General features: G+C 39.8%; 1 protein-coding gene across 5 annotated transcripts; it reads left to right on the top strand.

Annotated features, from left to right (window-relative positions):
- Window positions 1-693: 693 nt before the first annotated feature.
- phf21ab (PHD finger protein 21Ab) lies at window positions 694-24,811 on the top strand. 5 transcript variants are annotated; one of them, XM_079603182.1, is made up of 18 exons: window positions 694-964; window positions 6,278-6,320; window positions 6,923-7,025; window positions 8,730-8,762; window positions 8,995-9,060; window positions 14,065-14,232; window positions 16,168-16,422; window positions 16,757-16,849; window positions 19,493-19,780; window positions 19,905-20,015; window positions 20,092-20,143; window positions 20,251-20,330; window positions 20,436-20,496; window positions 21,696-21,883; window positions 22,476-22,631; window positions 23,060-23,135; window positions 23,281-23,384; window positions 23,952-24,811. In XM_079603182.1, exons 3-18 carry the CDS (start codon window positions 6,969-6,971, stop codon window positions 24,645-24,647), a joined length of 2,484 nt encoding a protein of 827 aa, XP_079459308.1. In that variant the 5' UTR covers window positions 694-964; window positions 6,278-6,320; window positions 6,923-6,968; the 3' UTR covers window positions 24,648-24,811. The 5 variants fall into 5 exon arrangements, with proteins under 5 accessions (XP_079459308.1, XP_079459307.1, XP_079459309.1 ...); XM_079603181.1 differs by having other exon boundaries at window positions 712-964; window positions 16,171-16,422; XM_079603180.1 differs by lacking the exon at window positions 694-964 and adding an exon at window positions 1,421-1,450.
- The last annotated feature ends 302 nt before the right edge of the window (window positions 24,812-25,113 follow it).

Here is a 25,113-nt window from a genome sequence, read left to right as displayed (position 1 = left end):
TATATACATAAAATTAAATTATCTAGCTCCATCTAGTTTCCCCCCCATTTTTTTATGACTTTCAACAATAGCTACCGTAGGCATTGTGCTGTGTATAAACGTTAAAGCAGAAAGTCTGTTAGAGCATGTTGTTATTAGCCTAAATAGCCCATAATGTTTGTAGTCAAGTAAAGCAGCATCTTTCCCTTTTTGTTTTATTAAAGTCTAGCACTTTTTAAATTGGACATATTGTTTACATAATTTAACCAGTTAGCCTATACTTTGTAAAATTTATTATATTTTGAATTCAACATTTATCTCTGTATTTCTTTATGGTAATATGCATTTATAAACATTACACTAATAAAACACTTATTGTGTTGTCTTTGAGAGTATATGCACGAGTTCGAGTGAGTTGACTGCCACTTCTCTTGTCCAGATGAGTTTCGCCGAGTTTACATCCGGGTTTTTCCCTAGGCAATGGGAGACGCACTACCGCTGTTCCTTAGGCAAAGTGAAATAAATTCGCCGCACCGTCACAAAAAGTAGTCCTCTTCACAAACACGTTTCGAGGAAACTTCACGTCCACTTTTACACCAAGCACGTGCACTTTTACAGTAATCGCGATGTCTCTGAATCGTTTGAATAGATGTTTAAAGTATTTGTGCTTTTTGACGGCTACTTTTCCTGCCCCCTTCGTCTCCCTCTTCCTGCGCGGATGAATCTTCGGGTGCTGCGGCTGTGGTGAATGAGATTGAAGAAGAGTTCTTGTTTTGTATCTCAGTTTCTCTCTTTTTTACACACACAAATTAAAATTAAACAAACAAAAAATAAGGTCGTTAACCTAGCTAAATTCAGCCCAGATGACCACGACAGCTATGTGAGCGATCGGATCGGACTGAGAGCTCGGATTGTTTTGTAAATATTTATTTAAATAATTTGTGGGGAGAGAGAGAGGCACTACTGCTCAAGTGAGTAGAGGAGGGTAAGTGCACCTTGGGATCTTTTTTTATTATTGCAACTTTTATGCGCCTCGTTTTTGGACTTTAATCGTTCGTAGACTCTTCGCCGCTTTTCCAAATCCAAACCCCGTCTCGATCGGGTAGGTAGAGAAGTCAGGATCCCGATGATTTTGGAGCAAAATTGCCGCTTATTTCTAGGAGTTGAGTGGTGTATTTCTAAGTGCAGCGCGTGAATCGAACGTTCCGCGCGTTTTGTTATTTTGTAACATTTTAAACTTCGCTGGATACATTGTTGCCGCAACGGTTGTTTCCAGCTCAGTGGAAACAATGTATCCGATGGCAGCGTGGGGATGAAAGGGGGAAGAATGAAGATCTTTTGCTCATGTATGGCTTGAATTAGTGGTTGCGGCTCAGTCGAGTCCATCTAACTGTAATTTGTGCTGTTGGCCTGTTAGCTTTAGCAGAGTTAGCCGTAGCACAATATGAAAGCTCCTTATATCCAGCAGCAGGTTTGTACAATTTTTTTTACTCCTATTTTGGTAGTTTTCACCGCTTTTAGTACCTGGACTTTTCGTGGGTGAATGGTAAAGTGATGCTTTTTATAACGTTTCGGGTTTTTTGCTTGTTTAGAAAGTGATTTTCTTTTATGTTGCTTTTTTTTTTTTTTTTTTTTTTTTGGTTGGATGGTGGAGGCTGAGTTATTGGAGCTGATGTGTTTTAGCTTGCGCCAACTACAGCCAGATTATTTTAGAGAGAGAAAAAGAAACGCAAAACGCTTATTGTAGTGGATGAAACATGCATAACCACCTCCTGTATGAATATTTGTTGAAGTGTGCTGTGGGTAAACACTGTGTATCATCTTCCGTGTTTCCCTGAGGTTTATAATAGTGGCCTAATCAAAGTGCTGCTCAACTTTTCCTGTCATTTGTACTTCCCTGATCAGATGGACTGAACTAAAGCCGGGTTTTATGTATAGATCGGGATCATTTTGGATCAAACTGTACCCTAACTGCCTGTCAGACTGTTTTGCACATTATTGTAGTTTTGCAGGTGGCATATTAAAGCTTATGTAGGATATCTGTTATGTATGAATATTTCGTATTCAGTCTTTGTTGGATAATATTGTGAAAACTTGAAGTACTTTTTAGCACAGGTTTAGTGGCAGTTTACTAGTTTACAACGGGTTGGTGATGTTTGTAAAACTCTAGTAACGTGTTTACCTTTTTGTTATTGTTTAACTGTTGTTATCTACTTCGTTTTTCTGCTCATGTTTGGCTTTCATCATGCTTATGTTTTGAACTGATTGTTGATATTTGACATGTTTGTAAAACTTTACACTGTTTCCACCCTCACCTGACATGTTCAGCTCTTTCTTTAGGTTTTGCTTTCCTTATCCATGTAACGTTAGTTTCACTTTGAATGTTTTTATACTGTGAATCAAATCTTTTAGGCCTCCATGATTCCATGTAGCGATGTATGTAATGCTTTTAATACTCACACATTTGCACAGTAGTGTTGTTGTTCATGCCATTCTTGAATATCAAGCAATTATGCAAAACAAAACGTTGCTGGCTTATGTAACACGACACTGGAAGTATTTTGGTCCTATAGTTTGTGTCTTGTCAGGTGTAGTTGTGATATTGTGTTACCTTATCCAAGCCTGGATACTATTTATAAAGGACAATAATTCACATTACCCGTATTATGCCTATTTTTAGCCATCTTCTATCAGTTTGCTTAAGTAAAGTTTAATTTCAGCACTCAAACGAATCAGTTGTTTGTAGGTCAATTAAAACAAGATTGCCATTTGTTACATGTATAGGTATTTGTGTAAAATAACAGCTATTTTTCAGTAGAGTACTAATATTTATTAAAATGAATTACCAGAATATGTTGTTCTGACTTATTCTCACTTTTATGTAATTCAGGTTGCTGTGTTTTACTTTTTGAAATATGTAGTTATATTTCTATAAATATGTATGGTTATATATTTGCCAAAGCTCAAGCAAAAGTTTATTCTTCTAGATTTAGGAGTTAAGATTTGACCTGGGTTGGTTGTATAGTTTTACATAGAACATTTCAACAGGTCACTGAAAACTTTAATATGTTTACTATATTTACTATATGTTGAGTCTGTTACTGTACTATATAACTTTCATATTGCTAATCAGAACCTAGTTTGAATTGCAAACTCAAATGTAAATATGTTTCATTACTGATGCAAATTTTTTCTGCTCATTTTATTTTTAATATTTTAAGACGTTAGCTGGTGCTTATTAAAAGCCAGTCAGTATTATGATTCAACATAAATATCTTATATTGCATCGACAAGATACATTTTTTCAGTCTAGTTCAGAGGGATTTACCTCTAACTAACCAAAGTTTCATGATTATATATTATTATATTATTACTGTTGTTGTTGTTGTTATCAGTATTATTATTACTATGTCTAGTCTTATTATTACTATAACAAATGTTTACTATTTAATAATAATAAGGTGACTTGCAAGTTTTCAGGTCCATTCACAAAAAGGGCGATAAAGATATAGTTCTAAAAATCATTCTGAATATAAATGAATAGCATAGTCCACAACACAACTATAACGACATTGGCACAGAGAAACGTTATCATTGGAATCACTTTTTAGAACTTTTTTTTTTCTTCAGCTGATGAACAATAAAATCACTGACAGCCAATCAGTAGCCACCTGACTTTAAAGAGTGAAAGCACACAAAAGAGACCAGTAGACGACAAAACTGCTGTGCATTCTTAGAATAAAAAACGATATCGTGCGCTGGTGTGTATGCTAATAGTTATTGTTATAGTGTTATCTTTAGTTGTCGTTAACAGGCCTTTAGTTTGGGTTTTGGATGTTTACATAGTCTTGTTTCCTGGTAGTTAGCAGCAGAGATGATAACCGCAACCCAGCTTATATCTTTCTGCTTGTTAGTATTCGTTTTCAAGAATATTGGTGCTGGGTCAGGCTGTTATTGTTTTTATTTATTATAATATAAATATATGGAAAGTGTTCTTTTAAAATAGATTTTAGAATGAAAACTTCCTGGAAAAGGGAACCTAATTTCAACTTCAGTTTTCATAATCGCTTCCAATTTTTGTGAGCACCCAAGTTGACATGGTTTCCTTTTTAAAGATTAAGTGATTGTAATATTTACTTGTGTCTGTTGATATAGACTTATTTTTTATCAGAGAGTGACTCATGGACTTGTCGATTTGAGAGCTTGTCGTTTCCTGTGCATTGTAGGCTGAAGGTCCTGTGATACCCGACATCCGTGTGGTCATGACAGATGTCATCGCTGGCGACTATAGGCTTTGCTTAAAGGGTTAGTTCCCTCAACAACAACAAAAAATCTGTCATCATTTACTCTCCCTCGTGTCGTTCCAAAATCTTTGGAACACAAATGAAGATCTTTGTGATGAAATCTGAGAGCTTGCTGTCCCTCCATTGACAGCTACGCAACTACCACTTTTATGCTTCAAAAAGTTAATAAAGAGATTGTAAAAAATCCATATGAATTGAGCGGTCTAGTCCAAATTTTCTGAAAAAACTCGATCACTTTAAATGATGAATTTTGTATTTTATTCACATATTAACATTGATCTGTGAACAGTGATACATAACACGAGAATGAACCTCATTGGTTCTTGCTGAAGCTCAAAAGTGATGTGTCACACTAGAATGAACCTCATTGGTTCTTGCTGAAGCTCAAAAGTGATGCGTAACACGAGAGTGAACCTCATTGGTTCTCGCTGAAGCTCAAAAGTGATGCGTAACACTGAAATGAACCTCATTGGTTCTCACTGAAGCTCAAAAGTGATGCGTAACACTAGAATGAACCTCATTGGTTCACGCTGAAGCTCAAAAGTGATGCGTAACGAGAGTGAACCTCATTGGTTCTCGCTGAAGCTCAAAAGTGATGCGTAACACTAGAATTAACCTTATTGGTTCTCGCTGAAGTTCAAAAGTGATGCGTAACACTAGAATGAACCTCATTGGTTCTCACTGAAGCTCAAAAGTGATGCGTAACACTGAAATGAACCTCATTGGTTCTCACTGAAGCTCAAAAGTGATGCGTAACACTAGAATGAACCTCATTGGTTCTCGCTGAAGCTCAAAAGTGATGCGTAACACGAGAATGAACCTCATTGGTTCTCGCTGAAGCTCAAAAGTGATGCGTAACACGAGAGTGAACCTCATTGGTTCTCGCTGAAGCTCAAAAGTGATGCGTAACAAGAGAATGAACCTCATTGGTTCTCACTGAAGCTCAAAAGTGATGCGTAACACTAGAATGAACCTCATTGGTTCTCGCTGAAGCTCAAAAGTGATACGTAACACTAGAATTAACCTTATTGGTTCTCGCTGAAGTTCAAAAGTAATGCGTAACACTAGAATGAACCTCATTGGTTCTCACTGAAGCTCAAAAGTGATGCGTAACACTGAAATGAACCTCATTGGTTCTCACTGAAGCTCAAAAGTGATGCGTAACACTAGAATGAACCTCATTGGTTCTCACTGAAGTTCAAAAGTGATGCGTAACACTAGAGTGAACCTCATTGGTTCTCACTGAAGTTCAAAAGTGATGCGTAACACTAGAATGAACCTCATTGGTTCTCACTGAAGTTCAAAAGTGATGCGTAACACGAGAATGAACCTCATTGGTTCTCACTGAAGTTCAAAAGTGATGCGTAACACGAGAATGAACCTCATTGGTTCTCACTGAAGTTCAAAAGTGATGCGTAACACGAGAATGAACCTCATTGGTTCTCATACGTCAAGCAAACAAGTTTGAGCTTACGTTTACCACAACTGATGTGTTCGTTGATGAATGTTTATCGATTAGTTTTACGATCTCTTTATGAACTTCATGAAGCATCAAAGTGGTAGTTGCATAGCTGTCAATGGAGGGACAGCAAGCTCTCAGATTTCATCACAAAGATCTTCATTTGTGTTTCAAAGATGAATCAAAGTCAAAAGAGTGAGTAATTAATGACCGAATCCGAATGTACATTTTTGGGGGAACTAACCTTTTAATATCACAGAACTCCATTTGGCAGGACTGCACAAAGAATAAATCTAATGCTTGAGTTTTGGGGAAGATATTTTTAGGTCCGGGAAGATGCCGGGAGATGCACAGGGATGCAGGACTTTTTGTCGTGGGGTTCATAGACGGGATGAGCAATTAGAAGCCTGCTGAATGCTGCGCTTGCAATGTTGCCCCTTTTTTCACAGACTGTATAAGAGAGAGGGAGGGAATTGGAGTGTCTCTCCCCAATCTAATAGGCTCTGTGTGTGTGTGTGTGTTTCATCTTGTGCAGGGAGTTGGAGAGAGCGCGTGAACACCAGTCTCAGTGCCAGCTGGTAAGTCCTCTAATAGCCTCTGTTATAATTGTCCTCTTGGCACAGGGCCGCACACCAAAATCAATGAGAGTGAATGAATGTCTGTAACACTGCCTCCGATCCACCCACTGTTACTCTAAAGTCTTTGCGTCGAGGTTGTTCCGTTTTATCCGACGGGCAAAACGGTCCTACCCATCTTCTCGATTGTCACAAGTTTTTAATCCTCCACCAACCGCAGTTTTCCTCTCCCAGAAAACTGCTTTCCAACAAGAAACTCTATTGAGTTTTTTTTCCTCCTTTTAGTCCCGTTTGCCCAAGATACTTTTTGAACTTAAACAAGAGGTTCTTGCAGTGCGGTGGCGTTGCGGAATCGCTCTGGGAATACGACCTGAATAAAGCGTGTCTGTTTACCACCACCTGAGACATCATGAATCATGCCTCGATTTAGAGAAGTGCGTTTTTCCCTCAAATCGCATTAGATACCGACTTGTGTTCCCCCTTGTGGCGCTGTTGGATTAAGTCAACCTCCGAGCATCTCGCAAAATAAAGGTTAAATATATAACATAAAAGAAAAGAAAAAAAATCCAATAAGTCTCTGAAATGTCTTTGTGTGATTTCTCTAGACAGCCTGAAAGTTTCCTGGGACTCTCTTTCTGGCGAACTGGATCAATGATGGAATTGCAAACATTACAGGAGGCCCTGAAAGTGGAAATACAAGTCCATCAGGTAGGAGATCTCGCAAATGGGCTTCTAATCAGTTAAATCGTGTGGGGAAAACAATTCTGAAGCGTCACTCTACTCTCATTACAAGAGTTAAAGTCGCAAGCCAATGCCGAGAAGCTCCTCCATTGCTATAAGGACAGAGAGCGGATGCTTTTCGGATGATTCAAATGATTTCGGAGTCCGGGAGAACAGGTCTTCAGGTCCACCGTTGCACTTGAGCATTAGTGTTAAATGAAGATATGTTTCTCTCCTTGTCCCTCGCAGTCAGAGACGGCGTGTCCCAGCAGGCAGAAAATTAGTCGAGCTGTCTGACTGGGGTGAGAGAAAGAAAAAAGACAGGAGGGAGGGACGGAGAGAAAGAAAGAAAGAGGAGAATCGGGGTCATACTGGGCTGATATAGCGTTAGCCATTACTTTAATTGCATGAATCATCTTAAGCAGGTGTTCTTTTACATACTGGAGTTTTTTTGTTTTTGTGCGCTGCCGTCTGGTTTTGTCTTCATATCGCTTGGAATATTTGACAGGCAGGTGGAAGAGGGATTTGTTGCCTCATCCGGGTTGTTTTGTGGTCTCGCATGACTCACTGTTGCCTACTGGTGGACTGCGAAAACTTTGAAGAAACGTAAAATCACTCTTGGGTTTTTTATATTAAAGTGGGACAAGATGCGTCATGATTTCTCCATATATTTCGAAAGAGCCCATGATGTATGATGTCTTGTGAAATGTACATAAGAAACATTATGATTTTTTTTTTTTAAGTTTAGTAAAATTAGCTTGATTTTAAAAACAATATATTTATTTTACAACATGTGTTATGTTGCCAATGTATAAAATCAAGCTAAAAAATAATTTAAGCTAAAGAAAGAACATGCTAATGATTAATCATGAATTAATAAATTATATATTTAATTGTTATTAAGTAATAAAAGTGGTCTTTAGGCCTTAAGCTTTACTTCTGAAATTGTTTCACTGCATTTTACAACTGGTTTATGAAAATGTGAATTGAATGTTTAAGAGGCTATTTCAATGGGTTCCAGTTTCAGTTGATAGCAGTCGTCCTGAAATATAACTAGGGGACAGATTTAACATCTCATTTCTCCTTGTCTAGAGGACAACTTTGAGTATAAATTGGCACCGCTTACCCCACTCTCCCCTATCTTTTTCACCTTTTTAAAGGCGTAGTTCACCAAAAAAATTAAGATTTTGCCATTTACTCAGCTTCAAGTTGCTCTAAACCTCCATGAAGTAATCTTCTGTTTAACATAACATAAAGGAAGAATACTATGGAAGTTAATGGGGGACCAGAAACTGTTTGGTTACCAACATTCTTCAAAATATCTTCTTTTGTGTTCAGCAGAAGACATAACTTCTAAATGACAATTTAAATTTTTGGGTGAACCGTCCCTTTAGCTGTCAGTCAAAGATTGATTTCACCCCAACTGGATCAACTAACCATTTTTGTATAAATTCAATTTGTTCATTGCAAATGTAAAATGTGTGTTCTGAGTGAACACAGTAAACGGTGTCTCCACTAACCGTTGTTGACTGGAGGACTGTTGGCAGGCTGCCTGCTGCTCTGCTTTTGTTTGAATGTGAGGCTGTAGTTCCACATGTGGCCTGTAGATGCCACACCATGTCTGCAACTCCCTCCAAAACTGTTGGCATAAGTTTTGACTGCAAATTCTTGTCTTCTCTTCTGTTGCCATAGAAACTTGTCGCCCAAATGAAGCAGGATCCACAGGTAAATATTCTTTATGACGTTGCTCTTCAGAAAGGTTTGTTTGAGAGCTTTAACATGATTGACAGCTGCGCATTTATATTTTGCATTTTAATAAGATAGCTTGGTGTTGTTTATGTTGTTTAAGTGTTTTATTAAACAAAGGTTCAGCAATTCTGAATTATTATTATTATTGAATATGTCATTGTTGTTCAAATTAAGTGAATCTTACTCTTGTCTTTGGTGTTTTTAATAGAACGCAGATCTGAAGAAACAACTTCACGAGCTGCAAGCGAAGATCACGGCTCTGAGTGAGAAACAGGTAAGAACTTTCACAATGTGTGTGACGTCATTCACTGCTGCAAGGAAAATGTTTTTGAACAGTGAAACATGATTCAAATGCTTTATTGTCTGTGTCAATGAGCAAAATGTTATTGATAATGTGATGTTTGGTTGTAAATGTAAAAAAAAACTAAAATGGGTGACTACATTAGGCTTTATCTCTTTTACATTTACTTGAACACATGAACTAATGCAGTGCTAAGGATATGCACTGATATTATTTTTATAGTTTTTTAAATGTTGTGCTTCTACACTTTAGTTTAAAAAAGATAGATAGATAGATAGATAGATAGATAGATAGATAGATAGATAGATAGATAGATAGATAGATAGATAGATAGAAATACAAAGAGGGAAAGAAAAATTAAGTCAAAAGTAGTTTGATTATATTACCTAAAATGTGTAATGTACCGTAATAGATTTAAATTACTAACTACAATTTTTAAGTAATCTATCCTGCACTGGTGATAATAGCCCAGGTTAAAGCAGGGTTTACTTTTACTTTTCAAGCAACATCACAAGAACACCAGTGTGTTTCAGCAGATCTGTGTGACCCAGTGGATTTGATTTGTTTATTTGAAAGTTGTTTTGTTGATTTCCTGAAGTGTCAGTTAGACCTTTTGGGAATTTTAGTTTATAATGATAAAATAAGATAGGAATTTTTTTAAATAATATATATATATATAGAATTGTTTTTTGTGGTAGAGAAAAGAGCAGCCAGCAGGAGAGGCCTGCGTCTGCGTGTTTAAGAACTGTGACAGAAGAGCGTGTGTGTGTTTGTGTGTGTGTGTGTGTGTGTGTGTGTGTGTGTGTGTGTGTGTGCTTGCGTGCGTGCTCGTCTTGTCTCCTGCTGGTAAAAAACACTCCAAAATTGTTTGAGATTTCACTTATTCGGTCGCTTAAAGTCTGCACAACAAGTCAGCACAGTAGTTTTGGGGCTATGTTTCACTCTCTCTCTCTCTCTCTCTCTCTCTCTCTCTCTCTCTCTCTCTCTCTCTCTCTCTCTCTCTCTCTCTCTCTCTCTCTCTCTCTCTCTCTCTCTCTCTCTCTCTCTCTCTCTCTCTCTTTCTCCTTCTTCTCCTCCTACTCTTGAAATTCTCCAGTTAGTTTCATCAAAGAATCGTCCCAGTTTACTGATCGTTGGCTTAGCTTTTAGCTTTTATCCTTCGAAAGAGATAGAGAGAAAGAATAGATCAGTATAAGTACACATGATTTGTTATTTTTTTAACTCTGTACTCAAATGTGGAGGGCAAATATTGTATGCGTATAGCTTTAGTCAAGCCAGATGAGGATTATAGAACGAGATGATGAAACGGTCCAGTGAATGGTAATTCAGTTCTCTCACGAATCCTGTCAAGGACCTGTCTAGTTCACATTTCATCTCAAAATCGAAACAAATTATATTAAATGTATATTATATTAAAGGTACTAAAGCATTTTGACTGTACTAAAGCATTAAAATACCATATGTTTGCAGATATTTAGAGAAAATGGTAAGTTCTCAGAAAAACACTGCTACAGCTAGTTATTCTACTTTGAAATGTGCTTTCCGTGTCTGAATGTCATTTTTTGTTTTGGTCTCTGTGATCCCGCCGACTGACAATTTACCCAATAGTATTTCAGCACTCCAGGTTGCCAGTTGGTGAAAAACACTGAGTATTGTAGCCATGGAAGCCAGCAAACAAACTAGATCAGAGATTGCGGATTCTACCCAACCTAAAAAGCCTCTGCATCCATCTAAAAAACTCTATGAACGAAGGCATAAATCAACTGTGCTCGTTACTGTTGAGTGTCCTCAATCTGGCAACCGGCGTGAGCGTCGAGTCTGAGGAGGAGGGGGCGGGATAAACAACTCTCTCCAATATTTTGAATTTGGACTGCAGTACCCATTTCAACCACTTGCTGTCAATATTACATACTGCAACTGTAAAGGGGTAGTTGAGTATGATTTCACTTTTCTAACTTTAGTGTGTAATGTTGCTGTTTGAGCATAAACAACATCTGCAAAGTTACAATGCTCAAAGTAAAGGGAGATATTTGCTTTTTGAAATAGTTTTTAAAGGACTACAAGAAACGGCTGGTAGGAACTATACGACATTCCTCATGGGTTAGTGACATCACCAACCCTAAAATTTACATAAATCCCGGACCCGGGAACACGCAGTCCATGTTGAGAAGAGGGAGAATTGTAGTCAAGCACATTTGTGAGTCAGCTCAAACTTTAGCATCTGTCTTTTCACATGCAATAGAAAGTCACACCTATACGAGTGATTTATAGATTATCATGTCAGAATATGGTAATTGAAGATAGCATAAATTCAATTAGCATATTCTACATAAATTCATCAACTAACCATTCAGAGACGTCCTGTTGCAGTCTACATGTTGTCGCTTCTTCTTGAGTCTCTCCATCTTTGTCTGACTCCGTTTTAACATTAAAGGCAGAACCGTTTCTGTAATTTTAGTGTGTCTGCGTGAGGTAATCGCAGCTGCTAACACACACGAGCTCTTGAAACTCCGCCCTCTGTTTTGGAAGCAGCAGCTCATTTGCATTTAAAGCGCCATGCACAAAACGGTGCGTTTTTGCTAACCCTCAAAAAGCTTTAAAGCTAGGGTAGGTAATGTTGGAGAGCTAGCCAGATTTGAAAGTGGCACCTCTTCTAAGCTCCGCCCCCTCCTGTCAGTGCTCCGTCCAAAGCTACGCCCCCCCACAAACATGAACACGCATCCACATTTGGTGTCAGCTGCATGTACCTACCAGTGATGCGCGGGTTGATCCAAAATGAGCGGGTGCCTGCGGTTACCCGCGGTTACGAGTCATCTAAAAATATTTGTAATGATATTCGTAATGATATTCGGTCGGGTCGTTTGAAATAAAGATGCCAATTAAACCTTTGTAATTTATATAGTACTACACACAATGTTCTATGAAATACATAGGTCTACACTTTATTGGCTGAATAACTGCGCGAGGATGACGCACGAGCTCAGTCTGCAGAGATGACAGTGGGAAATCCTTATTTACCTGAATGTTGAGCGCGTTATTAACTTTTGAATAAAAGCTGACGCGGGACAAAATGCTCGATTTCCCAACGCGTTGAACTGAGCAATGCCATTGTGCCATTTTAATAGGCTACTTTTAAACGCATATAGCTCAGTAATGTCAGTTTTATGTATTTGCTGAGAGGGGGCGGGGGGGATTTTTGTTGGGAAAGTCGGGGGAGAGACGCACACTTCGATTAGACTGGATAAACACATGCAGCATCTTAATTGTTAAGAAAATGAAACAAAATAAATGAATAAATCAAGCCTTTATTACAAAACACTAGGCTATATCATACAGCATTCAGAAAAATGCGCACCCCTAGTTCCTCCGTCTATGGCCCATGACGCGATGAGCATTTACTAGCTACTTTTAAACAAATGCGGGTCGGGTACAATATTTTCTTTCTTTTTTTTGCGGTCCGAGTTGCGGGCGGGTTAGTTGAAAACGTTGGTCGGGTGCGGGTTGTTTATGCTTTGACCCGCGCATCACTGCTGTGCACGCAGTGGTGCTCGGGCACGAGACATGAAGGCATCTGATTGGTTCTTTACATTCGCACCGAATGGCAGTGATTGGTCAGAGTTTTTACTGTCCTACAGCTGCTACAGAGGTCAGATTTTTTTCATTCTTTTTTCTGAACACATAATGTATTGACTACTATCAGAATGGAAGGACCATTTCACCCAGTATAAAACATTTTTTTTCTGAACAGGATTACCTACCCTAGCTTTAACATGCTATATAAAAATATCTGTGAGTATAGTATTTTGAGCTAAAACCACACACACACACACACACACACACACACACACTCTCTGGGGACATTTGGATTTATTTTACATCTTGTGAAAAGGGCATTTTACCACCCCTTTAACTCTCACACACACACACACACACACACACAGAGAGAGAGATATAGTTCAGTCTCAGACTTTGACCCAGATTGTATTTCAATAAAAATATTTATACATACGGTAATGTATTTAGATTTTGCTGATTAAAAAGTTTACGGTATATTACAATAGGGTATTTTCAGTTTGAACTGAGAATTCAGTTTGAATTTGGAGTGAAATGACCTGCGCAGGTTCTCGTAAGATTCATCTACTTTATCCGTAAGGTGCGTGTGCATTGTGTCAGGTCGAAAGGTTGATGCTTCCTCAGACTCTTTTTCAATTCTGTCGGCTGTGAATACAATTTTTCTGCCTTTAAATCTCAGTTCCATTCATATCAATTCTAAACTCTTTCCGCATCATGAATTTTTATTTATGCGATTTTAGGCTCGATATGTGAGGCGCGCAGCTGACACGGCGGTCTGTTACGTATGTAAACTTTCTGCTTGTGAGTCTAAGGCTGCTACCATGTGATTGATCGTCCGCTTAAAAAGAAAAATAGTTTTGTCAAAATTCATTTTGAGGAAGAGACTTTCATTTGATGTTGTGCTTAGCGCAGGGGCTTTGTTGAGGAATGTGTGTGTATGTGTGTGTGTTTCCACTCTCAGAGGTGCGCTTTGGCTCCAGAGGACTCTGAGGCAGCAGAGTGTGTGAGATGAATTTCAATCACGTTTTTCCCTGTGTGTGTGTATAGGGCTCAGTGGGCCTTTATAAAAGCATTTCCAGTGTTGTTATGATGGTCTCGCACCTGAAGGGTCTTTTAAGGCACAGCTTAGCTTCACACCCAGAACAAAGAAAACCAGGGAATTTTGTGACTAACAATCTATTATTAGAAACCATTGCGGCTAGATATAAACAGAACATTGAAAAGACGGGGTGGGGGTGGGGGGGGTCTTTTAATTTTTATTTCCAAGAAAAAGTGCGTATGTGTGTTTCAGAACAATTTGACATGTTCTGGTTGTTTCTCTGTAATCACCATTTCCTCTAACACACAATCAAAATGTGAATGCGAATGGCTGTATAATTTCCCAGTAATTTCTCTCTCTCTCAGAAAAAAGTGGTGGAGCAGTTGCGGAAGGAGTTGCTTGTCAAACAGGAGCCCGAACTGAAGCCACAGATGTTCCCAGCAATCGCAGACGGTAAAACCGTGCTGCTGACGCCCGTCTGCCCCCCTTCACAGCCACCCACAGGGCCTCCACACAACCAGGGGGCGCCACAGGTACCGCTTTACAATCAAAACCCCACACAGTTTCTAGACAAATGTGCAGAACGACTCTACACTCGTAGGTCATTTGCCGTGGAATATTTACCCACTACCGGTGAGACGTGAATTCAGTTCCTCTAGCGCAGCACAAAATTAGCCGATTAGCTAGTTTACCCAAAAGGTTTATTGAAAAACGATTGTCCTGAGTCATCTGTGCTGCTCTGTTCTAAAGGTGCACTCTGCAGACTCACTAACCATTGTCCCTGAAATTAGCTTTGAGTTTGTAAAAAATAAGGGTAGAGTGACCTTAGAAGCTTAAAGGATTGGTATTGATTTTATATAGTTAATAAATAATGAATGACCTCAAACTTCTTTTGTATTGTTTTTTTTCCTGTACTGAGGTTAGAATACCATGTACTGTGACTGCTTTTTAACATTTTAAAATATTGAACTTTTTCTATCTTTAAAATCCACATGAAATGGCATTTACAAACATTTTATTCATATTTTTTTAACTTAAGTATTGTAGGATGTTTCTAAATTAATATTTAACATGAAAAAAGTGGCACTATTGAAAAGTTGGGTTCCGTGTTAGTGCAATTATACATTTAAGTACTGAGTAGTAATGTACTTGCTTGGGGTTGCACAGACCAAAAGACTTTACTCGACTAGTCGCTAATTACGTCACAATTTTTTACACAAACTATATAGTTGCCTTGCAGAAGACCTACAAACTGTTCTGTTCTTAATGTGCTATATATTCTCTAATTGATAGGACTTAAGGTTTTCTTATTTGTGATCAAAACTCAAAAAATAGATTTACATTGGCTGTAATACTAATGCTGTCCTAAAGAGGAGGCCACAGGATAAGAAATCTTTGAAGTTCACTTTTACGAATTTTACAAATGCATACATATAAATAAATATTTTCCCACAAGTTATGTTTGTTTATACCATCTGCATACTCAAACTTTATCAGGTGAATTCATGTTTTAAACTGTTTATTGTACAGGTTAATCGCTTTTCTGAAATAAAGTGCTGCTACATTGTAACATGCACACGACAATAGCATGCACGCAGTGCAGAACATTCAGTAGTGCAGAAGATTGCTGTCAGCGCTTGTTTTATCAATAAAACCGCTTATAAACAGAAAAGTGCTAGCATATATTTCTTTCCGTTTTTAAAGTAACTAGAACCCACAGATTCACTATTAGTAGAGAAACGCTGCACAGACAATTCACACACTCAATCGCTCTTTCACAAATGCTTTCAAATAAATGTAATCTTACTGTGCTACTTTATATTTCTTACAGTTTTCTGCTCATTCTAAATCATATATAGATAATGACCCATAGACAAAATAATTGATAAAAATGAGCTGTTATGTAGGAGCAATAGCCTTGTGGGCAGCGTTCTTTGAAATGCAATCCAAGTTTGAGTCTCGGCTCAAGGTTCAGGCTTCTCAAAAAAAAAACATCACAAATTTTAGCCTCTAGTTGCAAATTGTGCCATGTTGCAGAGCATTCCCATGTCTTCTGTTTTTATTAATCATCATTGACTCGACGTTAATCACATAAGAGTCGACTTAAAATAATCCGAGGTCGTTCAACCCCTAGTACTTACTATAGTGTTAGGATTAGGGTTTGGTTTATGGATAGTTGCATGTAATTATGCACAATTTATAGTAATTACTATTATATTAACTACATGTAACACTAAAATAAACCAAAAGAAGTTGTTGTTGTTGTTGTTGTTACCAAAAGTTGTTACATTTTGATTAAAGGCAAAGACAAAAAAATGATAATTTGTACACAATAACTGCAGAGAAGTCTAAGAATGTCTATAGCATACGTTTTTATTTCATGCTGACTTTAATGCCATCTTTTGTGTTTCCTCTTTCTCATTCATTGCTTCCCTCAATCAAAACCTACCCCCCACCTCCTCAACTAGAAGACTCTCACCATGACGCCGGTCATAACTGCAAAGACTCTACCTCTCGTGCTGAAAGCTGCCACCTCCACCATGCCTGCTTCCATGGCAACACAACGCCCCACAGTCGCCATGGTCACTGCCATCAGCAACCCCCCGAGACCCGGCGCCAATTCCGACTCCCAGAGCACACCAATCAACCTTCAGGTGGCCAGCAAGCTACCCAATCAGGACATAGATGCCGGCACACGGATTGTGTCCAAGAATGTTATTGTCGTGAGTGTGAATCGCTGCTAAGGTTTCTTCCTCTTCACATAGTGTTTCCATATAACTTAAATATAAAATTTTTTAATTAAGGATCTGTTTTTGCATAGTTTGCTGTAGACTAGTACTAGTCAGACCCAATTTGCTCTGATGTGTTTAGAACAATGTGTATGTCTCCAGTTAGTATGAATATTTGAAAATGACTGCCTTTCTGACTGATGTGCTTGGCAGGGGTGTATGGTGACTGCAACCAGAAAGAGGCTAATTTCCTCTAAAAACAGACAATGTTATGAATTTCTCTCATTTCAATTGCTGAGTGCCCAATGAACGGCTGGTTTTGTCACAGGTACAGGCCACCACCACCTCTGCCCAGCCTATCAAAGTTCCCCAGTTTGTCCCTCCTCCTAGATTGACGCCTCGACCCACCTTTCAGCCACAGGTGCGTCTCTGTTAGACCTGCCCCCTCCCCTAATGTACATGCAGTTCCACATTGACGCCACCAGAGGGACACACAATCTAGTAAAGGCTCTGTGTCTGTAAAGCCTTTGTTTACGGAGACAATTCAGTTAAAGTAAACTTCTCATCTTGAAACAGAGTTTTTAAGATGGGAACTGAAATCGCTCGAACACTGTCACCCAAACTTCTAAAGATGAATTCTAAAGAATTACTGTTCCACACTTAGAGACTCAAATTCAGCTTTTTTCCTCACAATAAAACTGACTCTCACCTTCTCCTTCCTAGCACTGGCTGTTGCTGTGATACTGTCTGCTCAAGTCTTTTTTCTTTCTTTGCTTTAGGATGCTTACACACTAGGGTTTATGCTGTCATAGATTGCTACAAATCTGTTGATTTCAATGGAGTTTTGTGTTGCAAAATATAAGAAGAAAAAAAAGGTTCGAAAAAGTGACACTCTGTCATGCGACATATAACTGCACTACACTTTGACCTAAGCATCTGTTCACTGCACTCTGACCTAAGCATCTGTTGACCAATGAAAATTAAATTAAGTCCACTGTATTTTTGCTGACCTGCTTCTTTCCACACGCTCTAAATGCATTCCTGTTTGTCAAACACTCCGCCAGAGCTTTCTCAAGTGTGTAAGCTTCCTTAGCATCGTGTCTACACTGGACGTGACCCAGAAGTGCAACTACAGCTTGATTCTTACGACACTGAAAGTGTCCAGGCTACACAGCATCTTCAACAACATTTATATTAACATTTAATTGAATAACTTTTCAACAGAGATCTGTTGGTAATGTATGAAAATGTACTTGCTGTATGCAAGTTGCTGATCACGTCCGGTGTAGACAGTGTTTAAGAGTGAGACAGTGTTTTGCTGTTTGTTCCTTTATAATAATGTTGTTGCTTCAGTTTTTCTGCTTTTGTTCTTTTAATATTGCTTTGGCTGACCCTATCACTAAGCCCACCCCCTTAAAGAGTGACCGTATATAACCTTATAGCTCAAAAAGCTATGTAATGCTGAAGTGAGCACAGATGAATCCACTTGAACCCATCATTTATTCACCCACAAGTTGTTCCAAACCTGTATACCAGGGGTCACCAAACTCGGTCCTGGAGGGCCGCTGTCCTGCAGAGTTTAGCTCCAACCAGGTCCAACACACCTGCCTGAAAGTTTCTAGTATGCCTAGTGAGACCTTGATTAGCTGGTTCAGGTGTGAGCTACACTTGGGGTTGGAGCTAAACTCTGCAGGACAGTGGCCCTCCTGGACCGAGTTTGGTGACCCCTGCTTGTATGCCATACTTTCTTCTGTGGAACACAAAAGAGGATATTTTGAAGAAGGGGAAAAAAATGTCAGTGGTGCAATGTTTCAAAATGTTTAAAATGTCTTTCTTTGTGTTCCATAGAAGAAAGTCAGTACAGGTTTAGAATGACATGAGTGTGAGTAAATGGGGCTTTCGCACCAGATGAAACTTGTAGTTTCTAGAACTAATGGCGGAAGTAATCGCTTTTTGCCGCGTTCACACCGCAGGAACTGGGAACAAATTTAGTTTGTCCCTTTTGAGGGAACTAAATTACCTCCTACTTCAGTCTAACCCAGCACAATAGGAACTACCAGTGACGTAGGTGTATGATGACTGGCCGAATGCACGCGAAACATCAGGCAGCATTTTTTTTAAAGCAGTGTGTACACAGATTATAGCCTATAAATTTACTACACGAACATGGAAAACAGGGATAGATGGACCTTTCAACCATTATGCTAAGGAAAAAATCCAATGTGACTTTGAGGGGACCAATCAAAACATGATTATGTATTTCTGCTCAGCAAGCGACATTGGGCATCAACCACACGGCAAACGCTAATACTTTGTCATATACTGTTTACTTTCTTTGTATAACATTTCTATCTGATAAACTATTAGACAGGACTGTTAAACAGATCGTAAACTAATGAAAACAGAGAATGTGAGCGCTGCATGCTCAGGCTCTGGCGTTCTCAGTGCCGTCGAAATAAACGTCACAACAACAAGTGCGGCTTAATTAGCCTTTTTAGGCTTAATCAAAGCTTCAGAGTTCCTACTGGTGGTACGAATGCAACCAGGAAAATGGCCCTAGGGAAAGGGTTCCTATAACTACCGGTTCCTATAACTACCGGTGCGAAAGCCCCTACTGATGGCAGAGTTTGGAGAGTGAACAATCCCTTCAGGGGCCCTCAAAGTCCACTGTCTTGCAGAGTTCTGATCCAACCCTAATCAAAAATACCTGAGCAAGCTAATCAATGTCTTCAGGATTACTAGAAAGTTACAGGCAGGCGAGTTTGATTAGGGTTGGAGATAAACTCTGCAGGAAAGTGGACTTCGAGGACCAGAGTTGCCCACCTCTACTTAAAGGGATTGTTTTGGTGTTTCAAAATTGTGCTCTGCACACAATGGGACGTTTTCATCCACTTTAAAGCTAGTCACTGTGAGTGAACCAGAGCTCAGTGTTGGCATTACTTGGTCTCTTAACCCAAAACAGCATGCATATTAAGGGCATGGCAATGGAGTGGCTGTCATAATCGATTGGTTTGGCAAGACTGTATCTGCTTAATAACCCAGCACCCTTTTCTCCATTACATAGGTTCGACCAAAACCCCCCATGCCCATCAATGTGCCCATCGCTCCCGCTCCTCCTCCAATGGTGGCAGCTCCTCTAATCCAGCGGCCCCTGATGCTCACTACAAAGCTGACGTCATCTCTGCCTGCCTCCACTGGGCCCATCCACCAGGTGCGCATTGTGAACGGACAGCAATGCGCCAGCATTGACAAGACCACGACCGCAGTCACGGGCGGCACCACACATGTCACAGGCATTGTCATCAGTCCTGCCCAGGCACTTCAGATCAGCAACCTTAACTCAGACTTGAAGGTAAGAGCACATTTTTAATTAGCCTGCTTGTTTAAAGGATAACTTTTTATCTATTGTTCTTGCTCTAAGAATCAAACATTCAACTGAATGGAGTGCATTCCTTGTGTCTTGTTTTCTACTTCAGACTGTGAAACCACAGGGAGGACTTGAACGGGTGGTCACAAAAACACCACCCTCTTCCTCTCCTCCTCTTCCTCCTCCTCCAGCTAAGGTCAAACGAGAGGAAAGCCCACAGGTACTGTGCACCTTCACCGTTAACAAAACCATTCTGTCTCAAGCCGAAATAAAAGGTATATATTTTCCTCCTTCAGAAACTTGCCTTTATGGTGTCTCTTGGGTTGGTCACACATGACCATCTTGAAGGTAAGTCCCATTGGTATCAATGATATACTGTGGGTTTCCACTAAATTAAAATGACTAGGACAGGATGTTTTGTAACCAGATGTGCATGGAATGTCCTTTCTCTCCAGAGATTCAGAGCAGAAGACAGGAACGTAAGAGGAGAACAACAGCCAACCCAGTGTACAGTGGAGCAGTGTTTGAACCCGAGGTACAAACATTTTTCTGTAGTTCGCTCCTCCATCTGGTCTGATTTTGAGAACTTAGAATGTACTTCCACCTCATCTAATATTCTGACTTCTCTCGAATGTCTCAGAGGAAAAAGAGTGCTGTCACTTACTTGAACACTCCACTGCATCAAGGCACCAGGAAGAGAGGTCTGTACTTGACTGTCTTAGTTGCTTAAGTTGATGTATTGTAGCCCTGCTGCTTATATGTACCGCCTAACAGACACCTAATAGACGCCTATCTGCTTTCTTCTGCAATTCTGCTTTGTTGTCTTTGCTAGAGCTTGATCTCTCTGCAGTCCTACAGCTGTCCAGTTGACCTAAGATGACATGTATGATGTTTTATAGGATAAAGTTGGTGGTTGAGGAACTGCTCCCTCAGTTTTGTGTAGTTTCCAGAGATGGAGACTTTTGGTTTGTCTTGGACTTGTTAACATTTGATTTAAGACTCCAAAATCAGAGACATTTGTACAATGTCAGGAGAGTCAGTACAGGGAGAAATATGTCCTCCCAGTCTTGCTCTACTTTAGACTTGAGTCTCTTGTGTGCTCTTTGCACACTTTTTTTCTTTGAAAATACCCTGTTATTTGCTCTTGAATTTCAGAGCGGTGTTTCAACATGATTGATTTAGCTGGATTTGGCCTTGAAAGACTTGACTTGGTCTTCACACCAAATACTTGAACATTGACTTTCCCCTTGGACCAGCTTGGTCTTGCAAGACTTCACCTCAAAGGCTTGATCTAGGACACTACCTTAAGTACTTTATAAACATGTCTGTTTCCAATAATAAGTATAGACCAGAAAACTTCTAATATTAAATACAATTTTCAAAGGGGGGCAGATATTCTTCTGTGGTGAATCCATAGACAATGTTGTTGATCCTATCCTGATCTACGACATCTTATTGAGTTTGTGAAAAACGTGTTACTTGTTCCTCTAGGCAACATCTGCAGAGAAATAAATTGAGATTAGATGTCTATCTGTTTGTGGCTTAGGCTTAGACTCTTTCACACTCTCTCTTTTTACTCTATCCCTCCTTTTACTCTTTCTTTCACTCTTTGCTTTTCAAATTCCCTGCATGCTGCTGTGGTCGTCTGTTGCACTAACTGCTTTTTGTGACCCTCCCTTCCATTTCTCCTTCGCTCTCTCCCTCCTTTCCTGTTTCCATGCTAGCCAATGAGGATCCCCTTTCTAAGGTATGTTGCAACTAGAAAATGCCATTATTTTATTTCATCTTTGTGTTTTTTTTTTTCCTTTCTTTTCCCTTTTTCCTCCTCCATTTTTCTGTTCCTTTTTGTTTTTGTTTTTTTTGTTTGTTTTTCTTTTCTTGTCTGTCTCATTTCACTCAGGTCGCCCTCCCAAATACAGCACCACCATCACCAGCAGCACGGCGGTGCCGGAGCTGGGCTGCAACCCCCTGCTCTCCCCCACCAGCAGCCTTCCCGCCTCCCCAGCCCCTGAGCGGCCTGACAAGGGGGGCTTTCCCCTCTCTGTCCACCCTCATTCTGTCCCCCAGCCCAGCCCCAGCTCCGGGGATGTAAGTAGCCACCTGCCAAGTCTGGGCGACCATGTTGTTGACAGCCCCCACTTTTATTATTGTTCTAGTAGAGTTATCTACTGCCCCTACCCCCCCAAACCCTCCACTGCATTCCTCCTGTACACCTCAATGTGTACCGGAGCAAGGTAACTCCTGTTTGTTAGAGTCCAGCATCCACCCTGGAAAGAGAAAGACTGACCTACCAGCACTGTCATTCATGTGTTTATTTGTTGTATTTGTTGAAATGGAGCCAGCAGTCTTACAAAGTGAACAGTCTTTCTCTACTTTCCACACAAATATCAGGCCTGAAGTAATTTATTATAGTATACAATTTTTAAAAGCCAAAATACTGATAAATACATGATGCATTTAATAGTGATTAACATAGGTCCCAATAATAATAATAGTAATAAAATACTAGCTAAATATCCAGTGCCCTGACTAAGTGAACAATCCAGTCACCAGTAAGCCACTAGACAAATAAATCCAAACAGCAGTCAGTTTCTCTCCTCCCCACCCTTCCCGCTATCATCTGATTGGTCCAGACCAGAAGGGGGGCGGTGGTACTGACACCTGCCGTTCTTCCCGACAGGGAGACATCCATGAGGATTTCTGCACTGTGTGCAGACGCAGTGGACAGTTGCTCATGTGTGACACATGTTCGCGCGTCTACCACCTCGACTGCTTGGACCCACCCCTCAAAAACATTCCCAAAGGCATGTGGATCTGTCCTAAATGTCAAGACCAGGTAAATAATAGCAGCACAATGAGCCCTTGGTCTCTCCTCTCCCAGGCTAGTCAGTGATGTCTTCTTTTAACTCGAATTCGGTCCTTTAAAGCACATACAATTTTATATAATTAGAAATGGGAGATCGACTGAGAGGTCAAACTCCCCTTTCCCTGCCAAAATAAAGTGTACATTTCCCCTCCTTACACAAATTGAGTTTCTTCAGGCGTTAAGGCTGTTTCGTCCTTTGTAAGCTCTTCACATGGTTCGGTATTGATTGTGCCTTTTTTCCACCCATCATGTAAGTGTAAGACAGCATCCAGCACTCCCATTGAAGTTCTGTTGTTCATCATTGTTGCCATATACAATTGATCTCAGTTTCTCTCATGGCTTTCCAAAGGTCAAGTGTGCATAGCACTGGTCTGTTATTGAGAGAATTTCTTTTACAGATTCTGAAGAAAGAAGAGGCCATTCCATGGCCAGGAACCCTGGCAATTGTCCATTCCTACATTGCTTACAAAGAAGGTATTGATATTTAGGTTTTCGAGTGTAGAAATATGTAAGTGGTAACATCTAATATATTTCTAACAATTTTGGAAAAAATGATTGTCATGTATAAATCTATGTTGGAGGCCATTACATTTATGGTGGTTTTGTCCCTGTCCAACAGCAAAAGAAGAAGAGAAGCAGAAGTTAATGAAATGGAGTGCCGAACTAAAGCTGGAACGAGAGCAACTAGAACAGAGAGTGAAACAGCTCAGCAATTCTATAACAGTGAGTTATTTAATTATTTTCCTCTTTCAGCTTTTCGAGATTCAAGATTAATTATACTGCTGTACTAAATCTCTTTGAAGGAATGTTTGCCTCAGAAAAACTAATTTAAGGCAAACATTCAGCTTTATTTTCTGGCTTGTCACAAACTATACTGTAGTTATTTTGACGTTTTATTTAATGATTGTTAGTTGTATTCCTGATGTTAAAGGGCTAGTTTACCCAAAATTTTTAATTCTGTCATCATTTACTCACCCTCAAGTTGTTCCAAACCAAGTTTCTTCCTTCTGCTGAACACAAAAAATATTTTGAATAATATCGGTTACCAAACAGTTGATGGGACACATTGACTTCCATAGTATAGAAAAAAAGTAATATGGCCCATCAACTGTTTGGTTACTGACATTCTTCGAAATGTCTTCTTTTATGTTCAGCAGAAGGGATAAATTCATACAGGTTTGAAACAACTTGAGGGTGAGTAAATGATGGCAGAATTTTCACTATTCGTTAAATGTAATTTTATAATATGCTGTGTGCGATATGTAATGCTGAATTCCTGTTCTTTAACAGAAATGCATGGAGACTAAGAACAGCATACTTGCCCGTCAGAAGGAGATGCAGTCCTCTCTGGAGAAGGTGAAACATCTGGTCCGCCTAATCCAGAGCTTTAACTTGACTCAGCCCATGGAGATAGACATCCTACAGGATTCAAAACAGGACTGCACAGAGTCAGGGAACATTAAAAAAGACTCAAAGGATGCTACGCAAGTGTGTGTGCAGGAGAGTCCCACAGAGCCTAGCGTGCAAGTACCAGTTGCCGTAGCAGTCCCTGAAGTGAAGGCAGAACCAGAGGTGGGTGAAATGGCAGAGCCAGTGGCCGCAGTCACACCTGAAGCTGCGTCAGGTGAATCGGGAGTTTGTGTTCCGGAAGTGCCCAAAACCACAGTTGGTGACGATATGATGGATACGGCGAAAACAGTGGAGGAATTGCCTCAGGTCAGGGACGTAAAGACTAATGGAGGAACAGACTGTGATTGTACCGGCTTGAACCCGGAAGAAGAGGAGGGTACTGTCGATGCAGCAGATTCGATCGACTCCGAGAACATCCCTCCCATTGACAGTAGTTGTGCAGAGGATGCTGGGAAGATGGAAGTGGAGCTGCAGGCAGATGGAAGTCATGGCGTGAACACCAACAACGGCAAAACCTCAGAACCTTCTCAGCAGGCTTTGCCAGCCCCTCTAAGCAGCGTGGACAACCCCAAATAGTTCTCAGCCTCACCCTAAACACACTTGCATCACCAAAACATTTAAACAGATTTCCTATTGCACCTTGGACTGGTGCACAAAGTTGCCAATCTATACGTATATATATATATATATATATTATACATATATATATTATCTATATCCAAATAAATGTCGTTTTTTTATTTTCTTTCTTTTCTTTTTTTAATGCATATGCTGTGTCAACAGTACTTCTACATCCAATGAGAACTAATCTTGGTTCTTGTAGACCAATAGAGCCCAAACTTGTGGGAGAAAGGGTGACTTAAGAAAGAGTGTCATGCCAATTATTAGATAAAAAAAAAACAGTAGTTTAATAATAAGAATAAGGATGTTGATGTAGGATGAGGGTGATGGTGATAAAGATGATGATTTATCAGATCAGACCAGTGTGTGCCTCCAACATGGGGTTTGTTTCATAGGTTGTCTTAGTTGTCTTCTCTCCGGG

This window comes from Phoxinus phoxinus (assembly GCF_949152265.1).
Source record: "Phoxinus phoxinus genome assembly, chromosome: 25".
NCBI lineage: Eukaryota > Metazoa > Chordata > Actinopteri > Cypriniformes > Leuciscidae > Phoxinus > Phoxinus phoxinus.
Note: the sequence above shows the minus strand (reverse complement) of the source record. Positions and strands in the feature narration are given on the sequence as shown.